Below are 12,863 nucleotides of genomic sequence, written 5' to 3'. Positions count from 1 at the left end.
TATATCTTGTGTTTTTTCCTCGTCTCCTGATTCTCTGTTTTTCTCCTTATTACACGTTTTGGCAATCTCTTTCCCTTTCTCATTCTCATTAATTCTTTCTTCCTTTACCTCTTCCTTCTCATGAACTATCTCTTCATGCTTATCCCCTTCTTTCCCTCCCTCTTCTATTCCCTTTGGTCTTTTGAAAGCAACACAAATTGAAGGCATGCAAATAAACACACACAAAAAGAAAGAAAGTCAAGAAAAAACACTTATGAAATTAAACAGAAAGGTAATAAAACTATCAAAACATAAGTAAAAATTATATCTTTTAAATGTTGAAAACTTACTTCAGTGTATACCAGAGAAGCACTGTATAAATAGCACTTAATTGTAATAGTTTTAAAATCATTTTCCTTTTACAAAATTACATGAAAAAAGGTAAAAGCTGTGATCTCCCTATTATAAATTTTTTAATCCAATAAGAGTAAAACAAAATTTAGCTTAGGCATCTATAAAATCTATAGGACAAGTAAGAAACACAAATTATACTAACTTATATACTACATGCATAAATTTTCTTGAGAAGATGAGTACTTTTTCTATGCATACATAAAAAATTCAAGTGGATGGGAAAGCATACTACTGAAAAAGTATTATTCTTACGTTTTCTAATAACAAAATATATTATTTTCATGTTCCTTGGAACATGAAAAATTCAAGTCTCAGCCATCACTTTTATTTCAGTAAAGATGTAATAAAAGGTCTTAATTTTTAAGTTACAAACATGAAAAAAGGTATTATTTCCAGTGATCTAGTAAGCAAAATTATCCACAGTTCCATAACATTTTTTTTTTTGGTGCAAGAAGTCCGAAATGTGTGTTAAAATACATTAAAAAGTAGTATGTACTGAAATTGAGCTCCCCTCACTTTAAAATAGATATTAACCTTTTAGAAATACATAATTTTATGTTCATCCAAGAAACACAAAGACCTTCTGAAACATATTTGGAGAAGTTTGTTGTTGAAATCCCCTTACTCACCTGATTTTCTTGTTTCCTCTTGGGCGTTCTGATTGGACAGACATGTAGCTTGTGCTGCTGAAACGAGAAGCACTACTAGTCCTTGAAACCGCAGATATATCACTTACATCACTGTCCGAAGATTTAGTAGAAACATTATCTGCCCCTCTATGAGGATCCCATCCTGATCGATACTGTTAACACAGATTGACAAATACGCAGAAGTTGTCAGTATCACCACACAAAGCAATTATTAGCTTTCTCCTATTTCAGCACTTTCATTGTCCACAGAGGAAACTGCAAAATCCCACTCAGTTGCATATAAAACAAAAGTGAATGGCAATTATCCTAAAAGAAAAATTCAATTTATATGAAACCTTTGTTTTCAGCAAAGTAATTAGAATGTTTTTACCACACCCCAGTGAAGGCCATTAAAATAGTTTCAAAACAGCGCTGGCCTCAGGAAAGAACATTTAGGTAAGATCTGGGAAATGAGCATTTATTTGGCTTAATATTAGGAAGTATAATTTTTTTATTTTTTAATAAATTTTTTTTAAAATCCCAAGTATAATAAAGCTGCCATTATCACTTATAGAAACCAATTCTAGTAGCCATCAATTAATCCATTATGCTTCACTGAAAACCTAGAGATAATATAAAATCTAATTATTCAACCATTAACTTTTTTAGAAAAGCCAAGAGAAAAGAGAAGGTTTAATTTCAAAGTGGCTGCTGGATTTTGATGAATCCTAGAAATACTAGAAAAAGTCATTATTATTTACAATAGTTCAAACTTCCTGGAATTGAAATAATCAGATAGTTAACTGGCACAGCCAGGGTTGCAGGGTATTCTTGGGTGTTCAAATATTCTGGTAAATTAAAAACCATCGTAAATGCTTTACGTTAATGACCTAGTCTCATAAAATACATTTAATGTAAAAACTAATGGACAAAATTTAACTTTATTCTGACAACAAAAAAATCATTTGCTAAGAGTCGTCTTGTTGAGATGTAAAAAGGATAGACTTTGGAGTCTGGAAACCTGAAGTAAGAAAAACTCTCACTAGTTGACTAAATCTGAGCAAATCATTTAATCTGTAAAAGGCTTCTTATAAAAAAATGGATAATAATATCTTTTTTTTGCAAGGCCTAGAACTAAGACATATGTGGTATCTGGCATAATGTAAGTAAATGTAGCCTGTAGTATTACAGTATTATTACAACTTGGTGATACAACAGTATTCTTACTATAAACATCAAATATGACTATTATTGGGTTAAGAGATTATCTACTAATTGATTTTGATTTGTTTAGATGTGCTTCAAACTTAATGCTGAAACACTCTTAACTAGTTAATTTTGCAAAAGAGAATTTTCTAATCACAGATATTAGCAAATTCCATAAAGCCTTAGAAAGATGATTATTTTATATCAACCACTTGCTATGTCTTAGAGAATAATTACCTAATAAACAATCCCCCACGAATGACAATTCATTGCAAGTATTAGATAGATATAAACATTTTGACCAAGATAAACTGAGTGGCAACAGAGCATAAACAGTAAATTCGATATAAGTTATCTGTTGATATTTTTTTTTCCAAAACCTCTCAGTATCTAGCTATCCATTTTAAAAGTTGACTCTTCTTCAAACATAAAGAAATTATTTCTAAGGCTCCATAAAATTTTAGTTAAATCCATTAATCTAGCAACATATATTCAAATTAGGTGAGAATTAGCCTTTCTTAGTCCACTTTAACTTTCTATCTTGTTAGATAAACTCTCAATTATCAAAAAGCATACAATTAAATTATTCTAAAAATTGCTGCTTTTTCCCAGGAAATATTTATTTAAATAGAGCCAGAGGGTTTAATTTTAAAAGAAACATTATTAATATACAGTGCATTTATTCAAAGACAATTTAGATCATAATATTATTTTTCAAATAAAGTCATTTTAAAATACCATTTTGCCTTAAATGACAATGATGAAAGCCATTGCCTAGAATAGCATTTAAATGAATGGTATCAACATTATCCATGTTATATCTGTCTATATAATATATACAATATGTACACTATATAATATATTGTATACTATATAATACAATAAATGACATATCTATATATATTTTCACAAAATGTATTGAAAGTAAATGTGATCTCAAGGTAAGGTATATGTGGAAAGATTTCATTTTACTTATTTTTTTTGGGCATTTATTCATACGAAAATCAAAGTTTTAAGAAATTTTTCAAAGCTATAAAATTGTTCAATAGATACTATACTGCATATGGGGGACTTTTCTCTGATTCTTATAATTTATAATAAAAAAGAAAAACAGCTGCTATTCTTTCTTTTAAAGTAATTTGTTAATGAATATGAAAGCAGTTTTGGTAATATATTTCTTATTTGTTTTTGCTCATGGGATTATTATATCATCTAAATTCAAATGGAAAACTGTAAGTTTTAACTCCGGCAGTAGTAAGGGCAATAATGTAATCATTAAGAGCCAATGCTCTGGAATGGGACTGAATCATTTGAATTCTGGCTACATAGATTATTAGGTTTGTGATCTTGGATCAATTGCTTCTATGAGTCTCAGTTTTTCATCTGTTAAAATATGGATAATAATTGTGCCTATCTCCAAGGCTTGCTGCAAGGATTAAGCAAGACAATGTGTGTAAAGTACTTAGCACAATATCTGACACATAACAAGTGATGACAAATGATGACACTGATAATGATGACGATGATGATTAAATAGTAGCCAAATACTGGCTTATGTAAATTTCAGGACTATCTTTAGCTAAAGAATATTAGGTAGAAATATTTAATAAATATATTAAGACTATTCTAAGCTACAAAAACATAATTATTTTTACATATATCCAAGAGATCTGCTTCAGAAAATATGTTTATAAAACAAAATTAAAATTTTAAACCCAACTTTACTACTGACTCCTAGTATGTCCTCAGGCTTCGCCTTCCCCATTTGGCAAGGTTCATCCATATCCCATCACCTAATAGGGAAATACTGATTCCCAACTGCAGGATGAAGAATATCTTTATCTCAGCAGGAAATATATGACACTTCTTGGCCGACATAGAACATGTCTTATTTTTAATATTTGTCTTAGAACCTTATCCTGACATCCAAAGCCACTAGGTACTCATGTATCCCATGCTATCCTGATTGGTTTTTGTCCAATTTGCTTTTCTTTCATATCTGAAACCTAACTACTTATTTGGCTTTTCAATTTCAGTAGTTAGGATTCTGATTTTGTCTACTCTAGGCTTTGTCTTTTTAGGTCTGTCATGATGTCTAGTCTTGTTGCTATGATTCATAGCTGCATACAGGCTTTAATTTGTTTAGCTTTTAAAAGTCAGGTTAGCATGGAGTGCACTGTGCATATCTTTATCTGAGACTTCTCAGATCATCCAGTTTGCTGAGCTAAAATTTTAGATATGCAAAATTTAAGGAAAGATAAGATTCCCCATATTGTAGTTTTATGCCTTTTTTCACAGCATTATAATAGTGTAAAGGTTTTATGCTTTTTATTCACACACAGCCCTACGACAAGAGACAGTGTGTGTAATTCATCACACATGACCTCTTGTCATAGGGCTGTGTCTGTCTGTCTGTCTATCTATCTATCTATCTATCTATCTATCTATCTATCTATCTATCTATCTATCTATCTATCTCTATATCTATCTCTAGCCCTATATCTGTATCTATCTATATATACATACATAAATGTGTGCATGTGTATATAAACGTGTTCATGTTTAATTTTCAAACCCCCATTAGACTACAAACTCCTGAAGGCCAGCACAGTATCTTCCTCACCTTTGTGTGTCTCTTAGCACCTAAGAGTCAAAGATTTAACTTAATTTAATTTAAACTATGAGTTTTAGCCTTCTTACTAGGAAGATAAGAATACACTCCAGTTTAAGAATTTTTGAGAAAAATATATTCAAAATATATATTCAAAATACATAATAGTATGCTTAGCAAATAGCAAAAGCTTATTTCCAATGCCTAAAGCAGAAGGTCATTAAATAGAAGGACACTGAATGGAATAGTTTATATAAAGAAAGAATAGAAATTAGCTAAAGGCTCTAGTTTAATGGTGATTAATGATGATTCTGCTATCTACTCAAGGCTTTCATCAAATGTATTTCTCTGTTGACTTCTAAGCCACTGAGCATGTTTGCCATTGGGATTAGCTCAGGTTTCCATTACAAATAGACATAAGCTTTTAAAAATGAGAAATCTGGCCAGTGAGAAAGAATATGAAAAATATTTTTAATAAATAAAATTTCAGAAGAATACATTTTGAACATATTTAGAATTTAACTTATTCACATATACAACTCAACTCCCACCCCCAAAAATCTAAGTACTAAACGACTTAATAATAGAGTCAACACTTAAAATGGATAAATGTAGTTTTACTTTTCCTAAAATATGATAAACAAAAGTTCTATACTTCAACAACGAGAGAAAAGCAGCTGAATTGTTATTATACCAAGGTAATGAGCTATGAATGTGAGTAAGTAAATTTATTTATTTAGGAAATGGTTGGTGTTTTTTTGGCACTATACAATACATAATGTTTTAAATAATTAGCATGTATTACAATATAGCTGATGGATGAACAATGAATGGCCTGTTAATCATTCTCTTTAATGGAACAAAAACAAAGAACAATAACATGATCTTAGCTGAAAACTGTGCTCCGATTAAAGATCATTAAAATCTTGGAAGAGAGTAAAGAAGTTTTTCCGGACAACATTTTAATGTTTTGTACATTACTATTAAGAAGATCATGAACTAGAAAAATTTACAGGAAATGATTGTTCTTCAGGATGTTCCAGACTCTAAAGAGTTCCTAAGTGGCTTGGAAAAGTTAATGTTCTTCCTATATATCTAACATCAGTGGAGAGTAACAGTGTACCTACAGAGCTCTATTGAAAAGAAGGCTATTATTAAAGTGTTAGAATGATATACTTAAAAAATAAATTACAATTTCTAAAATCAGTTTCATTTTCTCCAGTAGTTATTTGAAGTTCTTAGGCCATTTCCAACTCTGATTTTGCTAAAGCACCTCAAGAACTCTGGTTGTTTGATCTTCAGACAAAGATGGAGGCAGGATTATGAATGTCCTTAAATATCACTTGTCTCAAAAACAATAATCAAAAATTTAATTATAGCAAAATACTGGATAATATAGAAGCCCAATTTTGAAGAAAAACAAGTCTTATGCTATCAAGAAGTACCTGGATACCTGAATATCATACTCAAGAAGGAAATAGTGAGCTAATCAAAAGACCGGGGGGGCACGGGTGGGGAAGAAAACAGGCAAATATAATCTTTGGAAGATAAAAGTTAGGCTGAGGTTCTGGGCAGGGCTCTTGATATCAGTCTAGGGGAGGTAGAGGAAAGAAGAGGGCAGAGGGAATTCTGGCACTGCAGTCATTAAATAACCATGTGCATTTTTGTCATCTTGTTTTTATTTCATATAATAATAGAAAGAAAACAGTTGTTGCTCTTTGATAGTAACACAATTGCAGGTACTTTTTCTTTGACGAGCTACTTCAAGATGATGTTTTTCTCTGTCCTACCCAAGGCTCTTATCAGTGCCTGATCTGAATGCTGAATTGTATAAAAAATGTACTTGTCAGAGATAATTTTGTTCAGCTATAACTTCTAAAGAAGGTATTGTGTGATAATGGTCTAAAATTGGGAGGAGAAGGCAGAGAGAAAATGCCAAAGACATTGGAGGACTTATTTAAGATTTAGTCTTGTAAACAAAATTCTGCAAATGAAATCCCAGCTTGAAAGATTTCTGATAGCTGCAGAGCTCAAAAGGAAGGAGTCTGCAGTAAAGCTGAGCCTAATGAACAGCATGCCTCAGTCTGGAAAGGAGTTAAGTATATAAAATTTTCACTGGAGACTGAGGCACTGAATTTTCTCCCTTGTTGGTCTTCAGGACTGATGGCCTCTTCAGTTTGGTACAGTAATTAAAATAGCTACAATTATTATTTGTATACCCTGTGAAACGTACTGTTGTAAGTAATATATGTGGATTATTTTATTTAATTCTCCCAAACCTTATGAGGTGGCCTTTGTGATAGCTGGAGTCAGAAGGGAGTACAGTTAGGTAGGATGAGCCATACTCAATACCCTCTCCATTAAATAGGTCTAGTCATCCTCTGAGGCACAGTTTAAGATGTCACCTCCTCTGTGAAGTCTTCCTTAACTCCTTCAAAGAGAATTAATAACTGCCTCGAATGTTCCTCAACTACTTTACTCATGCCTTTATTATATCTATATAGTCCTCAACTACTTTACTCATGCCTTTATTATTAAAACTATATATTATATATATAGTTTTATCATGTGGTATTATGTGTACTTCTCCCTTGTCTATCCATCCATTCACGTATCAATCATCTATCTAGCTATTTATCCATCTATTTGTAATCTACCCACCCCACTAGATTATAAACTCCCAGAGGATAATGACTTTTGTTGATTTCAGTAATCTTATTATCTACATCTGGGCCTGGCATTTAGAAGGAACTCAGTGAACGTTTTATGATCCAAATGAATGAATGGAATGATTTGCTTTATCTGGGCTATATACTGAAGCATTATTCCATTATGAAGTACCAAATCAGTGCACAAGATACTACATTGATAGCTGTATAGGGTTTAGTCACCTAATTATTTCATTCTCTGTGGTGGGTATAGGCAGTGCTGTTAAACAGTAAATGTTTAACAACTAGCTTTCTGGGGAAAAAAATTCCAGTTTATGGAGTTTTCTGATTTCCATGATATAAATACTCCCATTATGGCAGATTTCAAGTTACCAAGTGGTCACTGAACAGACAGTTGGGCACACCACTGGTTGTAGGGTTTAGGAATACAGACTTTGTTTACAGGGCTCACTAAGACTCCTGAGGAGAGAATGAGTAAGGGACAATAAATATTTACTATGTATCAAGACCTATGATCTCGTTTAAAGTTCACATTGGATCTGTGAAGAAGGTATTTTCTCCATTCTAGAGATCTAGAAACAGACTCATCCAGAGAAGTCTTTGAAACATGAAATAGCAAGAACAGCTTAAAGTAAAAAGCTGCAGTCAAAGAAAGGGTAGCCATTAGCATGTATGCCAAGACTTACAAACGAACCAGCTGTTGCTTGATGTGAAGGAAATTTATGAGGTGAATAATTTTTCCTGGAGAATTTACAGAGGAAGAATTACTGCCAGTAGTCACTTATGACTTTCCCTAAGGCTTGGCTTTGTGGGAACTCAATGTCTATTAGTAATCAGCTTCTCCTTGAGAAACAATCTTAATTTACTTCTATCGATTTCTCAGTTTTCAGAGATAGAAATGCCAGTGCTGCAATGAAACCCCAGGTTTAGAGATCTCAGGTAGCTGCAAAGCTTATGCTTTTGCCCTTAGCAAATGAATTTATCATGTTCTTCAAGAGAATCAACAACTCTTAAGCCATTCTATCATGTACTAAAACTCTTCTCAACAAAAACAAAAACAAAAACAAAAACAACCCACCGAACAAAATTCCCCAATAACATCCTAATTTACCAGTCAGTGGTATCTTTTTAGTCTTTTTCTTTCCCCTCTCTTCTTGAAAATTTCCCATAATGACTTCTGAGATAATGCCACTCAGGGTTTCTAGTCTATGTCCCTGAGTGTTACTTTTTAATCTCCTTTCCCAGCTTTGTTTTCCCTAACCTGATTTTAAATCACATTTTCTCAAAGTTCCCATCTTTAGCCTTCTTTTAACTATAATATATTACCCCAGGATGATATAATCCATCATCTACCCATTTTAATTACCAAGTAATGACTAATAAAATCCTTATTCTCACCTCTCCCAAGCTTCAGACCTGTATTTCCAGATGCTGACAAGACATCTCCTGTACATTCTTTTGTTGGCACAACAAATTCAATATAGCCCAAACCAAATTTATTCTTTCACCCTAAACCAGCTCTCCCTGTACCTCTTATGTTGCCTGCACAATAGGTTCCATATCCAACTAAAACCTAGAAAAGTTGTGAATTATCTTTGCTTCCTCCTTCCCCAGTATCCTCCATTCTAATCAGTCAAGAAATATTACTTAGTCATGTAATGGAAACAAATATTATCTAAATATTTAGCTATCGGGGGTTATGAATGGGTCCTTGGTCTTTCCTTTTGGTAACTAGCATATTTAATACCTATTTATTTGTGGCAGTTGCTGCTGAATGCCTACTCAATATTCCCTCTCCCACTTTGGTCTTTATTAAAAGAATTCACACTGATTTTAATAACAACAAAACAAAACAACTTCATTTTCTACCTTGTATGTAAGGTGATCATTTTTTATGAGTGTGATCTCCGAAATATAAGCAGTAATCTAGGGGAGGAGTTTAGGGAGAGCTACTGTGTTTCTGATTACAGTGAGCTAACATAGCTGGTATGACCATATGTCTTTCACTTTTTTTTTCCTTTCTTACTGGAGTTCAAACCCAAGCCTACAGCTACAGCAGGCATTCTGTGATGATGGGGACAGAGTGCTTGGGTCTTAAGTAACAGTACCAGCCCTAGGCTGTTTGGATTTCTTGTGTGAAGTAAAATTCCTTGTTTATTCATATAATTTTGTCAGGTGTTTTGTTATAAACAGCTGAGTGCAAACATGACTGATACACTTTCCTGAATGCAAACTCTTCCTGGTCTGTATCAGAAAAAAATTTCTGACCTCATAGTATAAACATATTCCCTAAGCAACAATATTGATGAAAATCATAATAGTCATCTAATTTTGATAAGAGGCAGTATACCATAATGAACAAGGGATTAAGAGCTGAAAGATATGAGTGTGTAATTGCTCTTCCACTTACTAGGAGCTACACAATCTTAGGCAAGTCTCTTCTTTAAGTCTGCTTCTAGATTCACATTGTGGAGACAATACCTTCTTAATAGGACCAATATGAATTTTAAATGAGATCACAGGTCTTGACACATAGTAAATATTTACCATGATAATTAATTAGGCATAGTCCATGATGAAATAAAAGAAGCTGTAGATTATGATACTAAATATACACCATCATTAATCCATAAGCTCAAAAGTTTTACTTTGACTTGAAAAAAACATGAAAATGGCTATGAATACTTTATAAATAGGTTCCTAATTGCATGTCTCACAAAAAACAAACAAAAACCAAAAGGGCATTGTCCTTTCACACTAGATTGGTTTATTTACTTAGAGTAGGATAATACCAAACCTGCCTTGGAAATTCAGGTTTATTCATTCCTGAAACCGTTCTACTTGAGTTAGGTTTTTTTTTTTTTTTTGAGACAGAGTCTTGCTCAGTTAGCTGGAGTGCAGTGGCGTGATCTCAACTCACTGCAACCTCTGCCTCCCGGGTTCAAGTGATTCTCCTGCCTCAGCCTCCTGAGTAGCTGGGATTACAGGTGCCCGCCACCACACCCGGCTAGTTTTTGTATTTTTAGTAGAGACAGGGTTTCACCATGTTGGCCAAGCTGGTCTTGAACTCCTGACCTCAAGGGATCCACTCACTTCGACCTCCCAAAGTGCTGGGATTATAGGCACGAGCCACCACAACCGGTCAGTTAGTTTTTATAATTATGTTTATACTTGATACTAAGGAAAGTTAAACTGAGGACTATAACAATCTATCACCATAACACTAATAATAATTAAAATTTAATTACTTTTTATGGTTTACAAACAACTTTCAAATATCTTATATATAGTTTTCTTTTTCACATCTGATAAAACAGATTTTTAACCTTTTTAAGATTAAGATTTTTAACCTTTTACAGATAATATGTAATATAACATTAACACTTAGCTGTGTATTGATATAGATGTAACCACATAAAATAAATATTTTTTTCAATAGCTTTAGTCTTAGATTTATTCGTAAACCCTTTATTATTCAGTAATAGCTCAAACTCATGTCATCTGAAATATCTGCCTCAGTCAACAAGTATTCTCAAAGTCTGTTTTTCTCAGACCCTTAGATATATTAATAATATTCTGACACATACATACAATTTCATGTCTATCCAAGCCCCAGAGGGTAGAACAAAATACCTGCTGCTAATCTAAACCAATGCACCCAGTTGAAAGCCCTTATGTTATTATTATGACTAAATGCTTCTCCAAGCCCTCAAATCAGAAACCCATAAGATCTAGCTAGAATTAAGAAAAGTCATAAAGAAACTGTCACTAGCCATAAAAATTCCTGGCACTTGGCCCTTTGTGACCCTCTTTAAACATTATATGGATTATATGATTTTTATGAATGTTTAAAGAATATCTAAATGATTGGGATATAGGGTATAGATATTACAGATATCACGTGGCAAGCTAGCATCCCAAAAGTTGCAACAGAAATAAGACATGAGAACATAGCAGTAGGACCAATGCCCTGGGAATCTGAAGCAGGCAGAAACACAACAAAAATATATGAGCTGGAGATAGGAAATAAGGTTCCCTTTCAATTATCAGTACTTTAGAAAGTAATAGCGTAACTCAAAGTATTTGTGTTGAAGAGAATCAAGGCTAAATAATAGCCTGAATAACTATGTAATGTTAAAAAACCTGAAGGGGCCTGAGAATTGCTCTGATCTATCAAATTCAGAGATAGGGCAAATATAATTACATTTTGTTGGAAATCTGAAGAGGCCCACTACTCTTGTTCCCTGTGTGAGAAGACAGAGAAGCATCAACTGGGCTTACAGAAAGACCTTTTGGGATGGAGCCAACAGACAAAGAAGGAACAAAGACTAACAATTACCTCTTGCTTGGACTACTACAATAACCTCCTAATGGGACTCCTTGTCTGCAATGTTCTTTTCAAATGCATCTTAAGTATATAATTAGAGTTACCTCCTAAAAGCACAAATTTGTTCATATCAGCAACTTCCTCAAAAATCTTCCAAACCCATAATTCTGTATGGGTTGTATAAGATATAGAAAAATAATATAGAACATAAGTAACATAGATATTAAAATATTAAAATAATACGGATATATAGATATTAACATATAAAATATAGACATTAAAATAATATGGGTATTTAAAATAATATAAAAAAAATTTAGAAGAATATAACCATAAAATTTAAAATGTAGTAGAACATTCTATATTTTTAACTGAGAGATTCAAAGTTCTCCACAGTCTTGTCCCAGTCAACTTTTCCATTCTTTTCTCCTAATACATATCCTCCCCATTTGTTGTATATTTCCACACTGAAGAACTATTAGCTGTTTCTTAAACATGGCTTGTGCTCATGTAATGCCATAACTTTGTTTAAGCTCTCTCCTGAGCCTGACAAGTCCTTGACTTCATGTGTTCTATTCTATTCTATTCCCAGATTTCTCCCAGCCAAACGAATATTTCTTTTGCTATTCTTCCTTTGTATGTGTATTTTTAAAAATTACATCACTCAGCACAGCTTATTTTGTACCATCATTACTTATGTACATGCCTTTCTCTAATTTGATAGTGAACTCTTGGATAGAAAGGATATGCTAGCCTGCCTTCCTCCATTCTTTCCCTCTCTCCTTCCTTTAATTCTCTTCTCCTTTTCTTTTTTCCCCTCTCTCTATCCCCTTTCCCTTCCTTTTTTTATTCCTTCTTTACTCACTATTTCCTTCATTTTATTGTAATTCATATGGTTATTTCTCTGGCATTTTCTCTTCTTTAATGTTGCAGAACCAGAATCCAGAATTACAGCTGATGAGCTTCAGCAACACCCCAGCTATGATGTTTTGACTTGCAGGTAAGAGAAAGATAATCAATGACCACTA

At 33.0% G+C, this 12,863-nt stretch overlaps 1 protein-coding gene across 1 annotated transcript in view; it reads right to left on the bottom strand.

Moving 5' to 3' along the window:
• The window catches only part of LOC105532356 (regulating synaptic membrane exocytosis protein 2-like), a 176,858-nt gene extending 175,667 nt beyond the window's left edge, over window positions 1-1,191 (bottom strand). Inside the window, exon 1 of the mRNA XM_011970535.1 lies at window positions 1,023-1,191. Within this exon, the coding sequence (XP_011825925.1) occupies window positions 1,023-1,066 (44 nt within the window). The 5' untranslated portion in view covers window positions 1,067-1,191. The remainder of the gene's footprint in view (window positions 1-1,022) is intronic.
• Window positions 1,192-12,863: the final 11,672 nt, after the last annotated feature.

This window comes from Mandrillus leucophaeus, unplaced genomic scaffold (genome assembly GCF_000951045.1).
Source record: "Mandrillus leucophaeus isolate KB7577 unplaced genomic scaffold, Mleu.le_1.0 Scaffold950, whole genome shotgun sequence".
In the NCBI taxonomy this organism is placed as follows: domain Eukaryota; kingdom Metazoa; phylum Chordata; class Mammalia; order Primates; family Cercopithecidae; genus Mandrillus; species Mandrillus leucophaeus.
The sequence above is the reverse complement of the archived record's forward strand: the minus strand, read 5'-3'. Positions and strand labels throughout refer to the sequence as shown.